At 46.4% G+C, this 24,986-nt stretch overlaps 1 protein-coding gene across 3 annotated transcripts in view; it reads left to right on the top strand.

Moving 5' to 3' along the window:
- The window catches only part of USP49 (ubiquitin specific peptidase 49), a 37,296-nt gene that overhangs the window by 820 nt on the left and 11,490 nt on the right, over positions 1-24,986 (top strand). For 2 of the 3 annotated variants that reach the window (XM_062013285.1, XM_062013287.1), the window contains exons 2-3: positions 21,117-21,261; positions 22,158-23,568. In XM_062013285.1, coding sequence (XP_061869269.1) covers positions 22,186-23,568 — 1,383 coding nt within the window. In that variant the 5' untranslated portion in view covers positions 21,117-21,261; positions 22,158-22,185. Of the gene's footprint in view, positions 1-3,789; positions 3,835-21,116; positions 21,262-22,157; positions 23,569-24,986 lie in introns of those variants that run through there. The other variant, XM_062013286.1, reaches the window with a different exon arrangement.

The following is a 24,986-nucleotide window of genomic DNA, read 5'->3' as shown; positions in this document are numbered from 1 at the left end:
GCCAGGGCTCCCTCACCTCAGCAGGGAAACAGTTTTTCCTTATGTTTCAATGGAACTTTCTGTGTTCCAGCTTCTTTCTGTCACTAGAGACAACAGAATAAAAGTGCTGCCCCAGCCTCCTGACACCCACCCTTTAGATATTTGTAGCTATCAATGAGCTCCCCCCTCAGCCTTCTCCAGCCCAAACAGCCCCAGGTCCCACAGCCTTTCCTCAGAAGGAAGATGCTCCAGTCCCCTCAGCATCTTGGTGGTTGCAGCTCTGCAGCCCCTGTCCTGGAAGGTCTGAGGATGGTTTATGGAAGGGAGATTTGCAGGGAGGACAGTGGGCTCCTCATGGAGAAGCAGCATGAGTCTCCCTCACAGACAATGTTGGTTCTTTGCCAGTGCACAGGTCTGGAGGAGTCTGAAGAGAAACAGGTTTCTCCTAAATAGATTCTTTTCCTTCTGAAGCAGTGAGGAGGGGAGGAAGAAGCTGTTCTGTTTCTGGAGAACTAGTTATCTAGATGTGACTTCTTTGTGATTATCTTTTCTACCTGTAAACCTAATTAACTGTTAGAGTGCCCAGAGCTTTCAGTGGGAGCATTTAACAAAGTCAATTAGCAGTGGGTTCAGAAAGATCTGGTTAATGAGCCATAATAAATGGCAGAATGTACCATGAGGGTGTCAGAAATTCCAACATGCTGAACATACTCAGTTTTTCACACCTCTTGGCCTGGAGCTGATGACGTGTGCTGGCTGCTGTGGGACTGCTTCATTTGCAGTGGTGGAAATTCAGCAAGACTCTGACCCATTGTCATTCCATTAAACGTGGCTGGAGAAGAAAAACAAACTGCATTCATTCTAGGGATGGTTATTTCTGTCCTGTTTCACTTCTAACTCTGAAGGTTAACACAAAGAAATACCTTTTATGAGCTTAGTCACGCTGAACGGTGCTAATGGCTCATTCATTCCCTGAAAGATGCCTTTGGTGTAACCAGAGATGTCAAAACTCTGGTCACATGTCTTAAAAAAAGCCCTTACAAATGTGTGCTGGGATCTCTGGGGACTTCTGTGCTCTTATTAATACATTGTGCTGTTCCTAGAGCAATAAAAAGGGACCCCCTTGAGCTACACGCTGCCTTCAGTTACAGCGTTACCGCGCTGACGTCAGCAGGTTTGCAGGGGTGTAAGGGGGGGGTGGGATTCAGCCCTTTGTGTCTTAGCAAAAACATCTGTTGCTGTGCCTGTGTTCTGTGAATGGCTGCTGTTACAGGCTTTTTACTTGGTTGATGGACAAAGTGACAGTTTTTCACACAATCCCAGCGTGGTGGGGGCTGGAAGGGCCCTGCAGAGCTCATCCAGCCCCTGCTCAAGCAGGTTCCCCTGGCTCAGGGGGCACAGGAATGTGTCCAGGTGGGGTTGGGAACCTCCTGAGAAGGAGCCTCCACACCCTCCCTGGGCAGCCTGGGCCAGGGCTCCCTCACCTCAGCACCAAAGGACTTGCTCCTTGTGTTTAAGGAGAACTTCTTGTGTTCCAGCTTCTTTCCATCACCCCTTGTCCTGGCACTGGATACAACAGAAACAAGTGCTGCCCCAACCTCCTGACACCCACCGTTTATATAGCTGTAAATATTAATGAGCTCCCCCCTCAGTCTCCTCCTCTCCAGGCTGAACAGCCCCAGGTCCCACAGCCTTTCCTCAGAAGGAAGATGCTCCATCCCCTCAGCATCTTGGTGTCCCTGCACTGGCCTCTGGAGCTGGGGAGCCCAGAGAATGCAAGACCTAGAGGGAGAGGAGGCTGAGCTGTCGTCCTGTGCAGCTGCTGCTGCATCTCTCAGTGTCACTTCCACTCCTGTTGGTTTCCTTTTTCCAGCCTGAGCCAGAGGGGACTGAGGATCCTGGGGATGTGAGTCTCACCTCTGCATCCTTACAGTTGTCCCTCTCCTAGCCCTAAGCAGAGGTCAGGGGACATTAACAGGGTCTCTTCAGTGGCACAGAGCCACTCACTGCTCCCTGGGGGATACTGTGGGCTTTTGGGGTTTTCTTTGTGTTGTGGCATTTTTTTTCTGAGCAAGTACTTGCACAGAAGCTGCACCCTGCTAGGCTTTATAAAGACAGTGAGGACCTAAGGGCCTTGTTCATCTTTAGTTCTTAGGAGGCAGTAGAGACTGAAAGCTCATTGCAGTAGGGAGCTGTTGAAGAGATGATGTGACTGGATTTGTGGGTTCAAAGCAGACCAGCCACTGGTCAGAAAGAGAAGGTGTAGAGGAAAAGACAACAGAAGTCACAGGAAGGGGAATTTGTGGGGAGGCTGAGTGGTGAAGGAGCTCACCAGGAGACCATGAGGCTGTGGAGTGTCCCTGTGCTGTGGCAGAAGCCATCAGGCTCCCACTTGTTGCAGTAAATTGCTCTGCTTTGCCTCCTGGCTTACAGGGGGGAGATGGGGGAGAATGCTTTGTCCCTGTGCAAAGGAACTGTGTGTGTGACACGGCTGGCTTGTGCTCCATGGTCCACAACTGCTTCCTTGCAGCTTCACCCTGGCTCAGTGCTGCCTGACAGCAGGACTTGCTGTCCCTGGAGGCTGCATAAAAAGTGAGTTGTCCCCATGGGTCCAGGTGACTTCCAAGTGTGTCTGTCCCTTGCTGGGGACAGGCTTCTGCCCCAGCATCAGTGCCAAAGTGCTTTTGTCCCTCTTAAAACAAGTTTCTTGTGCTGTGGTCACCAGTGTGTGAGCAGGGGGGCTTCAGGTGACCTCTGGCAAAAGCCCCTGTGGCTCGAGGGCCCTTGTTGGTGTGCAGTCAGTGCTGTCTGTGGCCCTGGGGGGTCCCCATGTGCATCACCTCAAAGTCCCTGTGGGGGAAGGGGGGTGTCCCCATCACCTCAGCATCCTTCTCTGACACCTCAGGGCTCCTGTGAGGTGTGTCCCCCACCTCACCCCCCTGACAGTCACCTCAGGGCTCCTGTGGGGCATCTCCTCTCCTCCCTCACAGCTCCTATGGGGTGTCCCCCCTCCCCTCAATCACCTCAGGGCCCCTGTGGGCTATCTCCCACCCCCTTCACAGCTCCTATGGGGTGCCCCCCCTCCTCTCAATTACCTCAGCGCCCCTGTGGGGTATCTCCTGCCCCCCTCATGGCTCCGAGGGAGTGTCCCCCCTCCCCTCAATCATCTCAGGGCCGCTGAGGGGTGTCTCCTCCCTCACGGCTCCTGGGGGTGTCGTTCCCCTCCCTCAATCACCTCAGGGCCTCTGTGGCGTATCCCCCCCCGCCAGGGGCCCCTGTGGGACGCCTCCCTCCCGCACCCCAATCACCTCAGTGCTGTGGGTTCCCTCCCACCCCCCTCAGGCGTCCCAGCGAACGCGTCACCTCCCGCGCTGCCCCTTTAAGAGTCTCTTTGTCTCCGAAACATCCTTATTTACCCTCCCGTGACTCAACCAAACTTCAGGCCGGGATTCACAAAGCCCGGTACGTCACCGTGCGGGGCCGGGCCCGGCCAGTCCCCGCCCCCTCAGCGCTGCCCTCCCGCTCCTCAGCCGCTGCAGCCACCGAGGACTCCGCGCGGCGGCTCCGCGGAGCCCGTCAAGCTCCGGCAGAACCCGCCGTGCCGCGGCGTCGGCTGCGCAAACAGCGTCCGGCCGTGCGGCGGCAGCGCCGGGCTGGGCTCTACGGAATCGGCGTAAGCGGCGGCTGTGAATACGGAGCCGGGGGGGTGGCGGGGAGCGCTGTGTGGCGTGCGCGCCAGCCAATGGCGGGGCGAGGCGGGGCGCGGCGGGCGGCCAATGGGCGGGGAGGGGGCGTGGCCGGCGGCGGTTGGGGCGTCTCGCGCTGGGTGACAGCTCGCGCGTGCTGATGATGGCGGTAAATAAAGGGGCCGGGGGGGGGGGCAGGGGCAGGGGGCACGACCCCCCCCACACACACACACGAGGGCACTGGGGAGAGAGGGATGGGGAGGCTAAAGGTGGGGGGCACTATGCTGGGAGGGGGCGGCTGAGGGGTCTTTGGTGTCGTCTTCCCTCTCCCCGCTCCCCCCGCGCCAAAGGGTCTGCGCGCGGTGCGGTTGGGGGTGCGGGGTGAGGGGGGTGATGCGCACCCCGACATTTCCCCCTCAGCCCCCCGCCTCGGCGGCCGCCGCCTTTGTCTGCGGGCGGGAGCCCCGCGCCGGCATCGGCGGCTCCGCAACTTTCCCCTTTGTTGAGGCGCGGGGGCCGCTGGAGCCCCCCCCGCACCCACCCCCCAAACCCTCCCATCCCCCGCCCGGGACCGCTGCTCGGCCCTTCCCGGCGGGGCCCTCCCGGGGCCGGGGGAACGGGGGGACAGCGCCCGCCGTCGCGTCCCGCCGCGGGGAGCGGGTGGGTGCCGCGGGTCGTGGCCTTGCTGCCGGCAGGGTCGAGGAGGGGAGAGAGCGCCTCAAAGTCCCCCACAGATCCCCCCACCCACCCAAAGCCCTGAAGGAGGGCACGGAAACGGCGACCGGCGGTGCTGATCCAGCCCTAAATGCTGTGGGGTTGTGTCTTCCCTCCCCCGCAAAGGGAACCGGCAGAAGTTAATCGGGGCTGGGGGCATCTCGGGGTTAGCGTCAGCTCGGGGAGCAAAGCCCCGCTTTGCAGTCCCGTTTGAAGCATCACTGGAAGCAGAGGAGGTCGCAGCGATCTGCATCCCCTCCTGCCAGTGCTCAAATAACCCGAGGAAATACCCGCTCGACGCGCCCGTGCCAACAGGAGTCGGTTTTAGAAGCTGCTGGTTTGTGTTTTAGGAAAGGCTCCTGCTAATTGTGTTGGGTGCAAGTGGAGGTAGGAAAAAGGGATGATTCGTTTCCAGGTGCAGTCGGTGGAGATTGACAGTGGTGAAAGCTCCTGGTTGTTTTGAAATGTACGTGGGGAAAAAAAACTCAACCATGTCTTTACTTTTCAAAGCTGCATGTTACACTTTTAGGGGAGAATGTTGCTCTTGGAGTCGCTGAGCTTGTCTTGTGTGAGATGTTGCAAGATTTGATGCTTTTATGTACTGTTACTTCCAAGAAGATGCTGGCTGGAACATGAGGAGCATCCAGTGGGAGATGTGAGAGGAACTACCGACTCCTCAGCCCAGGCAGAACTCTCTGCCCGACTTCAGCAGAAGCTTCTGAAGTAGCAACGGTCGTTCTTGTGTAGGAGCAAGGCAAAAAAATAGGGAGCAGATGAAAAGGGATGATAGGGAGGTGTGGCTGGAGGCGAAAGGAAGGTGTTGAGAAGGGGAGCTGTTGTTGGAGATGAGATCTGAGCAGCTGCTCAAGAGAAGGAACCGCATGGCTGGGACGTGAAAACGAGGACAGAGGAAGGAGCTGCAGGAGGAGGGAGGAGGAGAGCGGGTAAATCAGTGGAAACATGGATATACCAAACCTCCATGTGGGTGTGAACGCTGTGGATTCAACTTGTCCTGGGATGAAACAAGTGTCACACGTTAGAGAAGCTTCTGGAGTTCCTGTGTGACCTACTCTAGGTGGTCCTGCTCTGGCAGTGGGGTTGGATGATCTTTCAAGGTCCCTTCCAGCCCTTAAGATTCTGTGAGCTGTACCCTGTGTAGTGTTTGCACTGAATTTCTGCTGCTCTGCCTTTGCCAGCTGCTGTGCTTGAGGGTTGCTGTTGTTTAACTATTATCAGATACCTCAGTATGATGTTAAAAAAAAAGGAGAGAGGGGGGCAACAAAAGCATTTAGTGTTGTTTGTAATTGCTTTGACAATTAGGCTAGGTGCAAATACTTGAAAATGATGTGCCAAACACCAGCAGCATTTGATGTCTGTGAGCTTTCAAACACAGGGCTGCACATGGGTTTGCTCCCCCCCTTCTCCAATCATTCTTCCTATTAATATGAGCTGACTTCAAGTGAAAAGGGTGGGTTTTGAAGTTGGCAGCTTTTCAGGTCTGGAATAATTCTCAGTCTTGTGCAAGTTGTGGGTTTTTTTGTTACAAAGAATTGCTCTTGTTCAGGAGCAGGGGCTTAATAACAATGGTCACATATGCAACGGTTTATGGGCCCTTACAGATAGTGAGGCAAAAGTGAGCATTGATTTAGCTGTCCTGTGTCCAAAGATTGTTACTCAAGAATCTGTCACTGTGGTTCCTGCAGAGATTTGGATCACATGTGGTACAAAAACCCTGTGGTCGATGAGATGCTCTGGAGGCCTGTAAGAATGGAGAAGCTGTGAATAAGCTTCATGTGCCCCAGCTTGCAAAATGGAAGAGTGTTTGGTCTGAGCAGGATTTGGATTTGGTGAACTTGAAGGGAACGGCAGAGGATCTGTCTTTGTGTGTTGTGGGAACACCACTGGTGAGAGGGGGGGAGAAACAGGGGAATGTTGAGCTTGGTGCATTGCCTCTGCTGCTGGGGCTGAAAGCTTTAAGTGCAGCTTCTTGCTGCAGTGGATTTCTTGAGACTAATCGTAATCCTGTGCTTGGTGTTGGCTTGTTTGCGGCTCTCTCTCCTCCTCAGATGTGGCAGGTTGTTTTCTTCAGTGCTGAAACAGGCTTATTAATTGTTTTGGGGTTTTTGTTTAAAGCACTTTTTTCTGGGTACCTAAGAAAGGGTGACAAGAAGCACTTTCTCTAGTGGCAAAAGCGGTGGAAATTACTGAAGACGTCTCTTTAAGATCCTATTTTTATTGACCTTTTCCTTCCTTTCATTAGCCATTTTTTCTACTGAAATTTCTTAGAACTTCTGGGGCTCATCAGGTGAAATTTAGTGTTCTCTCAGTCCTTAGAAGATGTTGGTGGAGAGATTTAGAATAGCTTATAAATAGAAATACTGTGAAATTCAGCTTTTATGCCATAAGGTACATGTGAATTCTTTCACATCTCTTCTTTGTTTTTGGGGGAGTGTGAAAGGGTTTCTGGAGTTGACCTCAGCTCTGTGTCAAAACAAAACTGAGGTCTGGGGTTTAAAATCGTTTATTAGAAATGAATAGGGAGATACTAAGAGAAGTTGTTTGAGAACTTTGCTTGTAATTGGGCACAACAGTTCAGGTCGAATGGGGGAAAAGGGAGGTGGGGTAGCTCTAGCCAGAGCCCTCTCCGAGCTGTGTGGTGGGATATGCTCTGAAAGATCCCCTTGATCCTTTATTTTCTGCACAGGAATCCTCTCCAGAGGGTGAGAGACACTGGAAGTTTCTCACTTTGTTTAACAACCTTTGTGGTTTTCGTCTTGAATATTTCATCAAGGGCTGGCTTTGTTAGTTATTTATTTATTTCCCTTTGGGGAATGAAACCCTGGGAGGTGTTCCTTGTCTCAGCAGCCTATTGTTAATTGCTCAGTGCATAAACACTTCACCTTCCCTAAACACTTAAACCACAATGAACAGGCTGTTGGGTTGATGTGGGTAGGTTTGGACAGAAGAAAAGACCCCCTTTCCCTTCAACAGTGAATGCAAGAGCATCCTCTTTAGAATCCTTGCTCTGGATACAAAGCAAATCCCCCAAATTGCTTAACAGAAAGCACTGCCATTTAAAAATCCGATGTACAGCTCAGAACATCTCGATGGTTTTGATCTGTATCTCCACCTTAGAGTGATGCCAACGCTCTTCACTTTTGTTTTTATTAGACTTTAGATCAAAGATGGCTCATGCGAGGCTGTTAAGTCGTCTGTGCCTTGAATTACAGCCCCAGCATACAGACTTCCTCACATAACCAGCAGCAGAGCTCTGGAGCAGCTATAACACCACTGAAATGAGAAAAAGATTAAAGTGGGACTGAGGGAAGAGAAGGTAAAAATGGAGGTGGAGATTCTGTCCTTTGGCAGCGTCGGAGGGAGATGGTTTCTAAGTGGTCTAAAGCTTTGTATGTTTGCAGTAATTCTTACCATAGCATATTAGGGGAATGCAAATTAAAATGCACACACTCTGTCAGACTGGGTTCTGCTGGTTTTGAAAAGGAAAAAGAGCCCCCTTTCTTGCAACAGTGTGAAGAAGCAAGTGTCTTTAATAGACATGAGATAGGGAGGAAAGCAAATAAACTTGGCTGCGTTGTGCAAAGTGTTGTTAATGAGCTTTTTGCCTGCAAGATGGTAATGAGTGTGCATTAACTGTTGCACCTCCGATACCATACAGAGATCAGGATGAAATCTCTCAGAAAATGGCAAACTTGTTGGGGTGTACTTGGAGATTTGTTAAAGGAGGCTCACTAGAGATGTTCCTTTAATTAGATAACGATGTTATAATTCCCTGAGAAGTCTGTCCTTCTTAAGAACTCTACTAGAAGGGGAAGATAAAATCCAGGCATCTCTCTGAAAAGCAGCAGCTTTCTCCCTTGTTCTACCCACGGTGTACACACTTGCTTTCCTCTGGCTGCCTTTGGCTGTGTAATTCAGCCACGTTTTCAAATGAAGACAGAAAGCTGGAATACATGGATATGACAGCTCAGAGTTGGTTTGAAATGTATCTCGTGTAACGTGTCAGTCGTGACAAATGTACTCTTTAAGGGGAAAGAGAGAAGTTGTGAGCAAGGAGATGCTTTTTCAGTGTTTTTCTAACTTTGCTCTCTGCAATGCAGAGGGGTGCTTTAGCTGAAGCAAAAACCACGCACAGGGATCCCTACAGAAGGTTGGAATTACTAAATAACATGCTCCATAAAAGAAAATACCACTCATGTCTGTTGTAGTGTGCTTCAGTGTGTAGTGGATATCACAAAAACTTTTACACTCAACCTCTAACCAAGCGTACTGAAAGAGAAACTCCCTCCCCCTCCTTCCCTGGCTGAAGCCAGTGGAGGTTTTCAAAGAACCAGTTTAAAGGAGAAAAGCTTTAGTGCATTTATGTTCTTTTCAGGCTTTTCAGTCAAACCATGGAAGATCAAGTCAAGAGTTATGGGCCACAGCTGTGTTCCTCCATTGAGGTCTTCTATAGGGCATCAGCTGAGCTGATTAAGAAGTGGTGACCACAGCTCCATTCCCTTATTCCCTCTGAAAGGCAAATCCGTCCACTTGATTGAGAAGCATTGCCTTGCAACCATATTTCCCCATTCACTTCCAGGGGGCGGCTTAGATTTGATTAAGAAATACTGTCCTATAATTACATTCTGTCCCTCTCTCTCATGCCATGAAAAGCCTCTGAAGACAATTCGAGGTCTTGAACTTTGAAATGGGAGTGGTGCTGAAGGAGGGCCTTAGCAGCCTGCCTAGGTGGGTGTGCAGATGAAGGGATAAGTAGTTTTGAGCTAGAAATACCAACAGAGGATCCTAAAAAGGGCAGTCAGTGCTTGCCTGTGTTTCTGTACTGCTGTGGCTTTGTTCTCCACTTCCCTGGAAGGAATCGGTGTCTCTGAGCCCGGCTCAGTTCCAATAAGTTTGTGACACACATGCTTCCCTCTTCTTCAAACACCAAAACTGCATTTCATATTAAATCCTTCCTTTCTTTGGGCCTGGTGAGACTGGCTTTGTCTCCTGGCTGGTGCTGAAGCTCACTTTACCCACTCATTCTAGATAGTTTAGGATTTCACATTACATTGTATATTAAATGTGTTCCAGCTGAATAACAAGTGCCTTGTGTATTAAGAAAACAAGAGAGATTTGTGGCTGGCTTCTAGCTTGAACATTATCTGCATAAATATTGACCTGTAGTGTCTCAGAACAAATAATTTTTCCCTCCACTAAACTTTAGCAAAGGCAGCTGGGCACGAGAGCTCTCCTGCAGCCCTCTGGGTTCCTGGGACTTGGTGAAACAAGGGGCTAATGTCTTTCTTGACTAATTGAGGTTTGCATTTATCTTCACTGTAGGGTTTTAATACATGACAGTAGTTGATGTGTTTTCTAGGTGGAGGGAGAGAGCCAAGGATTGATTTAAACAGGCTGCATATCTCAGTAGTTGTGTGTGTGTGTGTTTGTGTGTGCTTGTAGCCAGAGATGTGCTGCTGGAACAACATGATCTGCTTTTGGGTTCTTTGGGGTTTTCCAATCATTAACAACCAGTGCAAAATGATACATTCTAATTCGAAGATGGCACCTGGCTTAGCATAAGCCAGAGGGCTACTGAAAGGTGAATTAACTGAAACTTGGATCATGTGCAACTTAAAAAGTCCTTCATCTGCTGGGGGTGGAGGTCAGTGTTTGGGTGCTTGGGCTGGGATCTGTTGTCTGGAGCTGTCAGGGTGTGGCTAAACCGTATAATTTCAGCCTCACACTCTTGGAGGAGTGATGCTTCCAGCCCTTCCATTCAGTGATGTTCAGTAGTAGTTACAGGGTGGTTTTATTTCTGCTTCTTAGGGGAATCTTTTTCTCTCCTCATTGTCCCATCTGTGCCTCCTCTCGTGGAAATGCAGAAGGTGAAAGCAATGAATTGAACTAGTTCCTTGGACCAAGCTGGCTGACTTCTAATTAAATGTAGAGAGTGATGGCTAACTCCATCCTCTTCAAGATATTAAAACACAGGGCAGACTGCTCCCTGTGTTCCTTACTAATGCTGCTAAAGGAGGAGGAAGAGGATTTTGAAAGGGTGGCTCTTTAGATACCTGCTTAGTGTCTTCTCCCACGTTACTTTGTTGGCATGCAGTGAGACTGCTGATGGCATGGAAACTTTTGGTGTCATGCTTGGAATATTTTGTATTTCATGAAAAAAAATAACCCACACTCCAAGGTATGCTGCATGTCCTCAGCTGAGAGGAGTCATCAGCTGATTGCTAGTGCTCTCTGTAGAATTGGTCATGTCTTCTGCAGCTGGGGAAGTGTAACGGGAACAGAAGCCCCATGCTGGGTACAAAGGAGCAGGTTGATCTGGATAGCTGTTTCTCTCCAAGAACAAAGGGGGTTTTATGTGCTTGAAAGCCACACAAACATGAAAAACATGTTTTGATTTAAGGACAAGTATTCTAGGCTTGGAATAGTATTAATTATTCTAAAAAAATCCATGTAAAACTGATGGTTTGGTGTTTTTTTGAAGTTAAATCAGGTAACTGTTTATTCACTGGAGTGTCAGAAGGAGCCTTTAGCTTGGATTTAACTGCATTTAATCATTCTTTCAAAAATACAAAGGAGGTACTAAAAGCTGTTCAGCTAAGCTTTAAAGAACTAATAGCTATAACTCAGATTCAAAAGTGATTTAGTTCCAGAGGTAAGTCTATAATCCTACCAGTCATGAGTTAATCTGTCATCAGACTAAGACTAGAAGCAAATCTATTTAACTAAGAATAGTTAATTCACCTGAATGAGAGCAAGGACGAAGATCCTTCTCACAGGAGTTAGTTTACCTTGAGAAAAATGTAATATTCATGATAAAGAACAAAACCAGTGAGTGTTTTCCAATGGCAGACTGAAAAATTCTTCTTTGGCAGTTGCACTGCTCCTTTTCTGACCTTTTCAGGATGGTTTGGTAGTGTGGCTGCCTGACCTGCTGGTTTGGACCCTGTGGGAATGAGTCAGTGAACAAGGAAGATAAGATCCCATTTATTGTAAAATCTGAAGGTTTTGGGGACAGCTCCTTGAAGCACAGGATGGTGACATGGAAACAGAATTCACCTCTCCCTCTTGCCGTTTCTTGTCCTGTTGTCGTTTCATCTCAAGACAAATTGATGTGATGAACTCTAACCTCTTAGTAGGATAATTTATTACAATAACAGGTGCTATAGAGTCAGGCTTGAGTTGATCCTCAGCTCCTTCAAGAAGATTAACAACCTGATATTTTGCAAATACTGTGAGGTTTCCCACCTCATTCTGTGAGGTCAGTATGTTGTGGTGGGGACAAAGGCACTACTCCTCAGATAACGCCTGTAACGCAGAGAAACGGATTTCAGACAGAACAGGATTCATAATATGCAAATCACGACTAATTCCATTGGGGGAGTGTATGTGAGCAAGTAAAATTGTTCCTTATGTTCCAGAAAATAGAGGCTCAAACCCTGTGTGTCAGCAGCCTGGATGTAGGGAGGGCTGAGACTGAAAATACAGCTCTTGAGTTTTATTAATGCCACTTTAGGTCTCCTTTTTCACGTCTACGATGAGGAGAGTTCCCTGTGTGGGTTGTTTTCTGAGCACAAAGCAGGCACATCAGTTGAGAAAGAGAATGAGCATGCAAATCTCTCAGTCTCATTCCTTGTTGACAAGAAGAACTTGGTTGAGGCCAGTGGCCCGAGTGGAAGGCTGGGTCAGATCATTTGCTGCTTGTAGAGTTGGGGATGTGGCAGCAGCCTCCTGTGCAGGGATGTGGCCGTGCCTATGGGTGCTGTACAGATAAATACTGTTGACATCTTGGGCTGATGCCTGGGTTTTGTTGGTTAGACAAATGAAAAACCTGAAGTCCTTGTTGCATTTGGATAAACCGGTCACTGGGATTTGCTGCATTTGCCACTTAACAGCATTTCTTAAAACCCATAGAAAATGTTCTAGCTGCACTTGTTTCGCTTGCTTGGGGCTTTAAAAGACCTAATAGTTGATTGGCAAGTGAAAGAAAAGAAAATGATGGAGAGGTGTGTCAAAACCTTTCATTATTTTAGTCTTGTTGTAATCTCTGCTCCTCAAATGCATCGAAGGCACCTTTCCTGCTTAAAGCGTAGCAAAATGTGACTGTGGAATGCTGTACTTATATTTAATACTCTTTGCTTATTCATTATGGCTGTGGAGATAATAAGCCCCAGCTTGCTGGGGTTGTCTTGCTCTTTATTGCTTCAGTAGATGGCAGTGACATGTTCATTTGACTGATTGCTTTATGTGTTGTATCAGCTGCGATGTTGTTTTAGATTAGTTAATCGTCTGTCTAAGATTTTGCCAAAATGAATATGAATTAAAATGGAGGAGGAAGAACAGCAGAGGACTACCCATAACTTACCAAGTACTCACTCTCTAGTATAATCTGTCTTTGTGTCTTTCACAAAGAGATTCTCGAGGAGGCTGGTAGTCTGCTACCGAATACCGGGGCTGTTCAATTGATCTCTGCTGCAGCCGTCAGTTTTGCGTGCGTGAGGATTCTCTGATGTGCTGGAGCTAGAAAACTTCACCATGTGCCTGCGTAATGAAGGGCTTTGGATTTGATTTGTTTTATTAGAATTGCCTCTCTTTTGATGCAGAAGTGATCAGTTTTCACAAAGAATGGGAGAATGGAGCAAGGTACCGTGGGTCAAAATGGAACCGGTTCTGATCTTGGTAATGAAGCTCTTTGCCAGCAGCAGAAAGTTATGTTTGATTTTGTTGATGTTGTTGTGTGGGTGGAAATTGAGTAGAATTTTCCCTATCAAAGGTTGAATGTGTGGCTTTTAATATTTTTAATGTACAATGTGTGTTTCTGTGGAACAGGCATTTGAACCTCAACTCGGAGTGTATTGTTTAGGTGGTGATTGGTGATGAATGTGATGTGCACTGCATGTGAAAAATAGCATTTAAGGAGCATGGGCAAGGGAAACAATGCTTTCTGCATTCTGAAAAAAACCCATAGCTTTTTGGCTCTGCTGTAGAGAGGAAAAGGAATAACAAGGTAGGGAAAGTGGGGACACAAGAAGATGGCTGTTTATCTCCTCTATTCCTGTTTTTTAGGCCACATTGAGATATAACGTGGCTTGTTTTGTTTCACTTGTACCTTTGGTAACCATTCTTAAAGTGCCACATTCCCTTGTGCACAGGTCCTGACCTGTGAATCCCAAAGCATGTACTCTGTGTGAGCAGCCTCACTAGAGTGCTGCCGAGCTGGGTAGTGATGGGAGTGCACAAGGACAGCAGCTGTGATATGAATCCTCACAGTTTGGGGGTGGAAAGGTGTAAAGAAATGAATTCCAAAGGGTGAAATTTGATGTAGTTCTCGACTTGGAGTCAGTGCTACTAGTTTTGCACCTATGAGAAGCCCTGTTGCTGCCTGCTCTGGCAGAGAGAGTTTTCAGGAGCAATATTTGGGGGCAAACATGTAGAAAACTTTAATGCACTCTGGCATATCACTCCCTGATGTTGTTACAGTCATGGAAGTAGAATTGGTGGAGAATTCTATAAAGCTGGTTGCTTGACTCATAAAGTGATATTATTACTTTATATTGGGCAGTTAGCATCTACTTTCAGTCTGTTCCAGTGCAAAACATTTCTTTTTCATGAGTCTGATAATTCAACTTGTATGTATTTGTTATAATTGCTTCAGGCTTCCACAGACCTAAGTCCCAGTGGAGTTACTGACTTGACTCTTTCTCTTTTGGACCAGTTCACTAGGACTAGAGAACATAACTGTGAGTTGTCTTAATGGGCATTGAGTGTCTGTTTTACACAGAGCATCAATATCGTGTTTCCCAAGTTATTAACACTTCAAAAAGCCAACCCAAAACCAAAAGGCTATGAAAAGAAAGGGGAGGGGGCAGATTTTATGTGTTGCAATAAAGGAAGAAACATGAACTTCTAGGAAGCCTTGAACTAAGATGTGTATAGCATTGTAATAATGCTTTTTAACACTCAGGGCCATTATATAGGAACTTCCCACTTTTTCAGGGACCTGTAGGATGTGCATCTCTCCTTTTGTTTGTTTTACAGTGACTGTAAAGAAGAAATACTATTGGTTGTATTGCACATTGAAAAGGTGTTTCTTAAAGTGGAAGTCAAAAGGTGAAAATTAACAATACAGGTGGCTGGGGGCTTTACCTGAGGTTGTTGTCACTTCTTTTTAATCATCTCTTGCACTTAGATGAGAGACAGTGTGAGTTTGGCTTCATAAGAATATTCATATTTCATCTCTAAAATATTTAATGTGAAAAGCTTCCAAGTTTAAACTTTTATGTCCGAACAATTTGAGTGGCAGTGTAAGTAAATAGAATACCTAGTTCCTACAAAGGGCTGGATCAAAATGCTTTGTGAGCTGAAGGATTTCACCTTTCTCTTTTCCTTCTCGTGATTCTTCGCTGCTGCAACCATTCCTGGTGAAAGCTGAGCTGTCTCTTGTTTAAGAGGTGGCTCTTTAGGAAGGAATAAGACACATGCACGTTTGGAGCTATTTGTTTGGCCTGTGTGAAGTGCAAGTGACTGCTCTTTCAGGATGCAGGCAGGGGGAAGTCTCTTGATTTAGTCATAAATTTATCCTCACCAGACTAAAGGAGTTTGGTGGGGTTTTTCTGACTTGTTTGGGGTAGTATAGCTAAGCCAGTTCACGAAACACAATGAGCTGTAACAGCAAAAAAGGCTTTGGCTAACTTTAGGCATAGGGTCTGGGGAACATTTCATGTTCATTTCATTCTTGGTCAGCATTGATGGGTTAACAACACATTCCACTTTAGGTGAGGCCTTAGAGTTAAGCCCAGCAGCACATTTAAAACAGCCTGAGAGACATGAAAACTTTCTTCTGAAGTACCTCAAAATTCCAGACTTGTAGGAAAAAAAGCTTTTCATCTGTGCTCCTTCCCTGGGGCTCCTTTCCCTGGGCAAAGAATTCAGCTTCAGCAGTTTGTCTGATTGATTTGGTGGTTAGATTGTTAGCAGATAGGACCTGTAAATGATGATGGTGTTTTAGTAAATGTGGGTATCTGTATCTGTCTGCCTGGTGTTTGACAGGTTTTCTGTCTGATGCATTGTCTTAGTAGGATTTTAAGGTCTCTGATTTGGAAAGTTTGGGGCATTTACATTTGTCAGCTGATGAAAAACGTGAAACAAATGCTTATCTTCTCTCAGTTTTCCCCCTACAACTGTTTGAACTGACCAGTTTGTGCTGGTGGGTTGGTGTTAGGGGTGAATTGGGGCCCCCTGGAGCCTTGTCTTTTTTTGCTGTAGGGTATGAAATGTTTCAAGCTGATTGTACTGAATCCATGTGTCTGCGCTCTTCACTTTAGAATCAGATATGGACCAATATCCACCAATTTTAGCTTGCTAAGGTGACTCAGAGAACAAAGCCCTGCAGAAGCTGAATTACTCCCACTGAGGGTGCCTGTGCAGGAAATAGGATTTTCCTAATCCTCTTGCTTTTGAGTGCTTTGGGGTTTTTGGTTTTGGTTTGGGATTTTTTTGCTATGACTGAATATTTCTTTGAAAACTGATTCCTGAGATTCCAGCTTTGGGCCTTGAGCATTCTTTTACAGCACAGAGTGGGCTCCCAGGAAGAGTTTAACATTGACATAATTGTAATTAAGCTAAAGGAGTTAAGAGAACTTGTAGAAGTTGGCAGGAAAGTCACATTTTCATCAAGCTCCCTTGTGATTACAGCTTCAGTTGAACAGAGTGTGTGTGGGGGGGTGTCTTCCAGCACCTGTACTGAGTGACTGAAACCACCTGAAGTCCTTTGATCTTGTCCTGACTCCTGTAGGACAGCAACTGCCTCCCAGGCACGTTCAGGTGGGATGCTTCAGAATTTGGTAAGCTTTGAGTCTTGAGTGGAGGATTTCTGTGCTTCAGAGCTCTGTCTGAGTGAGAAGGTTGGTGCCCAAGGAGTGGGCTGGCCTGGAGAGAGGTGGGATTAGTGACCGCTGTCACAGCCCAAGACTCCCGTCTACTTGTCTGTCTGTCTGTCTTTTAGGTTGTGGTTTATTCACATATTCACAGTAGCTATTTAATTCATTGCTGTGCTTGTCTTTTCAAAGAAACACTGAATCCTGAATCATCTGTTGCTCTTCCTCGTGTGTTTCCCTTTTTTCCCCCCTCTTTGTCAGCTCTGTTAATTTGCCTGTAACTAACTTAATAGTATGTCATCCTCAATAGAGGGAATCCAGCAGTTGTAAGATGTAAAGCTGACACTTTTCAAGAAAATATGCTTTCAGAATAATTGAAAAAAATCTCCAGGGCTGTTGTTACTCTTTGGAGATGCAATTTGAAAGTCTAAAACCAGCAGGGTTTGAACTGGAGGAGTCAAGGGAGAAACCCATTCCTGCCCGGGCAAGCTGATGACTCTTTGGAGAAGGAGAAGCAAAAAGCTTCTTGTGTGGTTTTTCCTGGGTGTTTTCCTTGCTCTGGTTACTCAGTGAGTAGTTCTGGACCAGGCAGTGGCTTTGTAAGGGTAACTGCTGAGGCGATGGGGTGGTGACACTCTTTCCTTCGTGCAGCAACTCCTTTCCTCTAACAGAATATCACACGAGTTTTTTGTCTTTGGAGAAGTGTCATTGCTAGTGGCTTGGAGAAACAAAAGCAGGGTTTTGCTGCAAGGACATCCATGGATGGCTTTTGCTAGCAGAGGAACGGGAATGTCTGGAGCAGGATTATTTTCTTCACCATCTTCTGCGCAGCTCAGGTTACATGTTTTCCTTAGACATCTGGTTGAATAATTGGTTCCTCACAAATGGGTAGGTTAAAATAATCAGAGGAGTAAAGTTTTTGAGTAGCTGTGTGCAGTTTTTTAGATGTATATGCTCTCTGGTATGTCCTTTCTTTGCATTTTTGAGTGTTTGCAGCAGGACAGAAGTTTTGCTCTGGAGTTGCACGTGAAAAATTGTTTATTGGGGGGAGGAGAGCAGAACGTGCTTTGCAAACCTCTGAGCTCAAATGCTGCATGTTTGTGTAGGATATGTGGTTTTGATGGAAACCAAGGAATATTTAAAGAGATTTTATTTTTTCCTACAGTGTTTTAAAACAAAATAAAAAGGGGAAGAAAAAAAGAAAAGGCAAATGTGCTTTATTTCGTGCAGTACCAGTTCCCAGCGGCCTGGTGAAGTGCTGCTGTGTTTCACTTTTGCCACTCCCAGGAGAGAGATAAAGGAATAAAGAATTGTTCAGTCTGAGCTTCCCACCTGTCCTTAAAGATGATTTCCAGACTGTAGCTGAAAGAGTTTCTGTCAGTACTGAAATCTTTTATTTGTTCTGGAATCAACTTTTAGACAAATGAAAGATGTGTCTGGTTTCCAAGGCTAAGCATCCAGCACCTTTCCTGATCCCTCAGCTTTCTTGCTTCACACACATTTATTTAGGAAAAGAAAGTAGCTAGTGTCAACAGACCTGTACAGATGTCTTTAATCAGTTTCCAAATGTGTAACAATGGTACAGAGAAACATAATGAAGTCATGTGTTTTATTTTAACACTCTTTGAGGGTCAAGAGCCAAATCGTTACGCTGCATTTGGTTCTTGAAGCTGTTATAGGAGCTTTGCCATAAGTTTTGCCAGGATTATGAGCCATTCAAGGAAAGAAAGTAGGGTTTGACCCAGTGTTTAAATACTCTAAGTGATTTGCAAGGTGAGAGGTTTTCAAATTGTCTCTAGAGCATTACTGCCTAAACTAGTGACCTTACTTTCCTTGTATTTCCCATTATTTTGTTTGAGTTTTAACTCTTCTTTAGTTGCATTGTAATGCAGCTCCAGTTTCTGCTACCTCTCCTCCATGCAGGGCAATGAAGTTGTTCCTCCTTCCCTCTTTCCCTTCATTCACCTCTTATCTGGAGAAGAGATTTGTGGGTGAGAAGGGGTGAGTTTATAGATATTTCTTAAAATGAGATGGGGAAAAAGAGAGTAAACCCAAGAAATAAACCCGATACACTGCAAAAGAACGAGTCCTGTGTGTTTGTTTCCAAGACCTTAAAATGTAAGGTGCTACTTCTCCATCACTAAACTCTCTTGTTGCTCATGGCTTGTCACATCAACCACAGAAATTTGTGTTTAGTTGTTGCAATATCTTAAGTAGCTCCAGCCCTGTAATCTTTGCAAGGTTTGTTTTCCCCTTGCGCAACTGTTTACAGGTTCTGACTCATCTTTGTGTTTTTCCTTTAATCATGGCTTTGTAATTTCTCCTGTTAGTCTCTTCGTTTTATTCTTGCTAGGAGGTTGTGGCAAGCTATTTGTTTACCACTGTAAAAGAGAGGAACAAATTTTGTTCTTAGTCATGTGCACGTCTTTTCAGTGGCTCGTTTAGTAGTCTGCCTGCGTGTGGGATGGCAGGGCTGAACCTGCAGACACTCCAGCTGCCTCCAGTACACGTGCTGCACAACACCAGAGAGCCAGCCTTCCTTATTCTTTCCTCATGGAAGAGGGCAAAGCTGTGAGCTGATAACAGGTATCTTTCCTCTGAAGAAGGAACCCTTAAACGTGGTGCCTGGAGAAGCTCTGCGAGAGCGAGTCGGATGCTCTGCCCTCTCAGCTTTGACATGAAAAGCAGGGGATCTTACTGGAGGAAGTTGAAAAGACTTATCATTTGAGTGGTTTGGGTTAAATAAACACCATTTCCTTCAAACTTACAGAGCAGAGGAGAGGTATGAGCTAGTAGGGCTTTAATTTGCAAGGGAAGTATCCATAGATACCTAAAGAGAAACAGGTGGGGGGATATCACATGCAGTCTCAGAGATGCTTTTGTGCTGAGAATTACTGAATTAAGGTGTAACAAAGCTGCTTTGTTAGCTGACCAACACCTTCAAATCTTTCCCTTTTCAAACAGGAAATCTTGCTGGCCCACACAGGAAAAGCAAAAAGCAGTTGACAAAAGGCTTGTAATTTATATACTGACAGCCTGCTTCATTGTTAAACATGATTCTTTAATGCACTGTATCTGGTGTGTGATTGATTTCCTTGGAGCATGTTACCCAGCTGAAACTAGCCAACATCTCAGCCTCCTTTCCTCTTCCTTGGAAATGGAGGATAGATGTGAAAACCCAGTGTCCTGAGACCTTGCAGAGCTGGTGAGTGATGGCTCACAGCAGCTCTTTAATCGCTCTCTAGAAAATTGCCTTGATGAGGCCCATTTTTTTTTGTTACAGGGTACAAATCTCAGCTCTGCTGGTGAGACTCAAGGGTTAATATTCCCAACACTGTCACATATGGCAGTGAGCAGAATCACAGATGTTGATGATACAACATAATTAGTATTCTTTTATGTAAATGAAGGCTGTCAATGTTACCATAGTGTCTATACTCTTTCAAGCTGGAATCTCTGCCACTTGGTCTCACCAAGGCTAGACTGGATTATTTCACAGTTTCCTATCAGGACCTGAGCAGAAAAATAAAGAAAGGGGGGGGGGGGGGGGGGTAGAAAGAAAAAGGTCAGGGAGGAAGGTGAGAGGAAGGCAGGAGGAGATGTGTCCGACTAGGGAGACCTTATCAGTCCTTTGTTTAATGTAGGATTTCCAAAAGTGTCTTTCCAGCTCCTGGGGTCTGTGAGGGAATGAATGCAGCCCAGAGCTGAGGTGTTGCAGGTTTCTGAGCCCTTTTAAACAAACAGCTAAAATGCTGTTTGGATGCAGCAGACTCGTTCTGTGGAGTTGGAATTCTGAAGTGGCCACTTGTGATTTAATCTGAAGTCAGGAAGAGTTAAAGAATAGAAGAGGTTTGATTATTTCTTTTAATTTTCTGTAGCAGGTTCCATCTTTAGCAGCAGTGTCACTGGGAAAAGATAGTCAAAGCAAATTTGCATAATTTAGGACCACTGGAAGTATGTTTTCTCTGCCTGGTCAGATAGGTTTTCTGCGTGCCACTTGAGGCAGCTGTGCAATCCCTCTCCTAAAGCTCTGGGGAAGTGTGCCGTGGCCTTTGTCTTGTTAAACTCTACCCCTCATAAAACATTGGGGTTTTTCTTAACTAAATATTCTGTATGCCAGATCTGACACTCTCAGTGACATCTGTAACCACTTTGTACCTGTTATTGCTGTCCCTCCTGTCCCTGCTTTGCATTGTATTCAAGTACTGCAGCCGTAGATGCATGAGCAAGTGGATTTATTCAGCCTTGGATTATTACCACTGATAGGCTTTTACAGCCTTTTCTCCCTTTGGCAAAATGCAGGGTTTCCCTCTTTTCTCTTTCCTCCCTACTCCTTATTTTGTTGCAGTCCACACTTGACAACTCATCATTCCTTCATTTTTATTCTTGGAAAAATCATCTAGAAATGAGATTTAATTCAGGACAGGTTTTTATTTCCCCTTTCTCCTCCTCCATTCTCTCCCCAAGTTATCAAAGCAGCCAGACTGGAAGTGATCTCAGGAGGTGCACGTTTCTGCTCAGTCTTTTTGACTTGGGTTTTTTTTTCTCTGCCATATGTTGGGTCATCCACTACAAAAGACTTACGAGGAAGAGGCTACATGTGATCAGCAGATTTATAGATACTCAGAAGAATGAAACCCCAGAGTGTCTCTTCTGTGCAACGTTTCTGAAACGTCTCAGTATTTGGGTTCCTCGGCGCGTTCACGACTTCCACATCATTCTGTTGTCTGTAATAAACGTGTTCTCTGCAGTAGCTCGTGCACTGAGGGGATTAATCGTGTTCCAAAGCAACCCTAGCAGCGCTCTGAGTTTGTTTATGTCCATCACAAGAATATTCTCTCTCTAGGGCTTTGGAGCTGTGCTGCCTCACAACGAAGACTTAAGCAGTAATTAAATTCTCCAAGAAGCACCAGGACTCCTTTGGCTGAGATGGGGATGTTCCACGCCCTGGATGCTGCGCGGCGGAGGAGAGGATGTTTAAACACAACTCCGTGAGTAGTGCTTGTGAGCCAGGGGGTTTGGGTGCTGCTGCAGCAGCTCAATCCCTTCCCGTTGGACTGGGGCTTTGGAGGGACTGTACAAAAGCAACCACAGCTCTGGCACACCATGTTTCACTTGTGTTCTTTATACATCTGAGTATCTTATAAAACACACAAGTGCTGTTTGGAGCAAAAGCTTTTTGCACCTTCTAGTGTCCCTGCTTTGATTTCTCTTTGCTTACAGTGTAGTAATTTAGTAAATGAGCTGCTTTTTTCCATTCATGTGTGCTCATGCAAACATGTACACACCCAGCTGTTCCTTTAGCTTTACTCTAACATGATGTTACATGTGCCATTTTTGTTCCCCCCCCGATGATTTTTTTAAAGCACTGACTGGCTTGGGAGGCTGTGGGAAATCAGAGACTTTGGGGGTGGAATGTACATCCCGCAGACTTGCAAATGCTCTGGTTATGACAATTATCTGATATTTGTGTGGCTTCTGCGAGAAGTTGGTAACCTCAGTCTAGTTCCTGATGACATGCATTCCAATTCCAAATTCATTTTGTATGTATCAATTTCAAGAGGGCAGCTAAAGATCAAATGTGTGTGTGGACTGAATTAATCTTTTTCTCCTTGGAAGCGAGCCATTCGGGTTGGGTGAGACGTGCTGGCAGCTGCCTGGGCTGTCCTTAGTAGACAGTTTTATTCTATAGAGCTTGTCAATCCACTATCTTTTGCTAGTACTAAAAACTGCTTTTAAACAAAACCTGGGCACAGAACTAATGTAGCCAGTGGAGGGAAAACTGTGGTTGGGATTGCCAAGACACGACATCTGTATCAAAAAGAGATCGTTTAAAAGACGTGTGGTAGCACTAAAATCCTTTTCTTTCTGCTTTTCGCCTTCCAAGGTCAAAGCAGCGAAGAATTCTGTGAGACATGGATAGATGCAAACATGTTGGGCGGCTACGACTCGCCCAGGACCACTCCATCCTGAACCCCCAGAAGTGGCACTGCGTGGACTGCCAGACAACAGAATCCATCTGGGCTTGCCTCAAGTGCTCCCACGTTGCCTGCGGGAGGTACATCGAGGAGCACGCGCTGAAACACTTTGAAGAAACCAGGCATCCCTTGGCCATGGAAGTGAACGATCTGTATGTCTTTTGTTACCTTTGTGAAGATTACGTCTTGAATGATAACCCAGAGGGTGACTTGAAATTGCTGAGGAGTTCTCTGTCAGCGATTAAAAGTCAACGACACGATCCGTCGATGCGAAGCGGCAGAACATTGCGATCGATGGCTTTGGGAGAGGACGTGTGTGGCCATCAAAGGAGCCCTCAGGGACAATCTCAGATGCTCACAGCTCTGTGGCACAGGCGGCAGTCCTTGCTCGCGAAGGCGCTGCGCACCTGGTTTGACAAGAGCTCCAGAGGCCAGCTCAAGTTAAAACAAAAGAAACAAATGGAGGAGCTGGAGAAGAAGAAGGAGGCGGCGAGGCAGCGGCGGCAGGAGATGAAGAGGCAACTCCTGGAGGAGCTGGCAAACACTCCTCCGAGGAAGAGTGCGAGGCTGCTGTCTCACACACACACAGAGAACTTGATTCCAAGGAAATTCAGGGAAGTGGCAGCCGCTTCCCCTACCTCAAGGCAGATGCAGAGCAGCAGATTCAAACAGTTGTATTCCATCCGGCGTAAGCCTCTGATGACTCCCGGGGTAACAGGTCTGAGGAACCTGGGAAACACATGTTACATGAATTCTATTCTGCAAGTGCTAAGTCACCTCCAGAAATTTAGAGAATGTTTTTTGACGCTTGATCTCTGTGAAACAGAAGAACTCTTAGCCAAAACTGTGAATGGGAAGTCTAGGGTGCCTGGCAAATTGGCAAATGGGTCTGCTGCTAACGAGGCAGGGAAGACTGACAAGGTGGGATCATACGGCACGCAGAGCTCGCCAGCCGGTTTGAATGGTGGCTCCTCCATAAGCAGGAGTTTAGAACTAATACAACCCAAGGAACCGAGTTCAAAGCACATCTCCCTCTGTCACGAATTGCACACCCTCTTCAGAGTGATGTGGTCTGGCAAGTGGGCCCTCGTGTCCCCCTTTGCCATGCTGCACTCTGTCTGGAGCCTGATCCCGGCGTTTCGAGGTTACGACCAGCAGGACGCTCAGGAATTTCTCTGCGAGTTGTTGGATAAAGTGCAGCAGGAGCTGGAGTCGGAAGGAACGAAGCGCAGGATCCTCATCCCTTTCTCCCAGAGGAAGCTCACCAAGCAGGTCCTGAAGGTGGTGAACACCATTTTTCACGGGCAGTTGCTTAGTCAGGTATGCACCTGCTTTTGCTCAGAAACCGACTGGAGCAGTTTACACCAAGGAGCGAGGGTTGTGTTTCTTGAGGAGCCACCAGATACGTAAGAGGAGTTGCTTAGGAGTGCCTCCCACAAAAAAACAGTCAGTTGCCTTGCTCTGCAGGCTCTCAGCATTTTTGATACTTGTCACATCTACTGTAGTTGACTTCTGCCACGTCAGGATGAAACCTGCACAAGCACAGAAGTTCTGAGCCCTTAGTTTTCAGTTTTTACTATGTTTTTAAAGCGTCTTTGTAATTTGTTTTGTCCTTTCCTGGTTTTGTTTCTGTGGCTAGAAAGAATATGATGAAGGGCAGAGAGGGCAGTCATCTTGTGCTGTGAAAAATAAGCTCTCTGTCACAATTACTGGTTTTTTTGCAGGCATATGAAAGTCATCTTGAGGTACTGAGCATGCTTAACATATGTTTCTGTGGGAGCACAAAGTGCCTGTCATGGTGCTTATTCTCTTGTCTGAAACATACTATTCCTCACGAGGCAGACCCTGAGAGCTTGGTGGGTTTTGAAAGTCCTCCAGTGGCTTTGCTTTCCAGGAGGAATCAAACCTCTGTATAACTTGACACTGGAGGATCTGCAAGATCAGACCACGAAGCGTATTCTACGTGTGCCTCTCATTACTATTTATATTGCCCTCCTCAGCTTTTACTGCTCCTGAGGTGCCTGTTGAAAATTCAAAGGTGTGTTTTTCAAGTCTGAGCTTTTAACTTTGCAGGGAAAAAGTTGTGGTTCCTTTGCATCATTTCTGCAGGGCATGAACTTCTTGTGGACTTCTTAGCTAAACATTCTTCGTTCAGTTGTGGCTCTGGATGATGGTGTGTCACGGCTTGGGTCTAGATTCAGTGGTAGGTGTGTTAGCAGCACAAAGATACTCACAGATCAGTGTAAATTATCAGCTACTATGATCACTCACCAAGCTATTTGTACTACTTATGTAACTCTTTTGTACATATGCTGTATTACTTTCAAAGCCCTCTATGCCCAGAAGACTTCCTCCCCTGTCTGCTAGCTGTGAATCCATCATGAAGTTACTGGTGCCTTCAGTGCGTGAAGCTGCAAGGTTGGAAGTTGGTTTTGGGTGGATGATTCTCACAATAACCCAGAGTCTGACCCAGATCTGCTTTCTGGTTTCGTTACAGCTTCGTGTTCTCACTTTCTGCCTCTTAGTTTTGTGGAAAACTTTTCTACTGTTGTTGTTTATAATACTCTGGGATGATGTAACAAATCAAGTGCATCTGAAACTTGTCCTTTCATGCTCCATTCTTGGATCATTTTTATAGACTTCACAGATGAAACATTAAAGGAATTTTACACTTTGGAATATGCAAGGAAAGGAGAGAAACTCTGGAAGCAAGACTGCATGAAAAAGGCTAAGGTGTA

Source organism: Colius striatus, chromosome 22 (assembly GCF_028858725.1).
Source record: "Colius striatus isolate bColStr4 chromosome 22, bColStr4.1.hap1, whole genome shotgun sequence".
In the NCBI taxonomy this organism is placed as follows: domain Eukaryota; kingdom Metazoa; phylum Chordata; class Aves; order Coliiformes; family Coliidae; genus Colius; species Colius striatus.
Note: the sequence above shows the minus strand (reverse complement) of the source record. Positions and strands in the feature narration are given on the sequence as shown.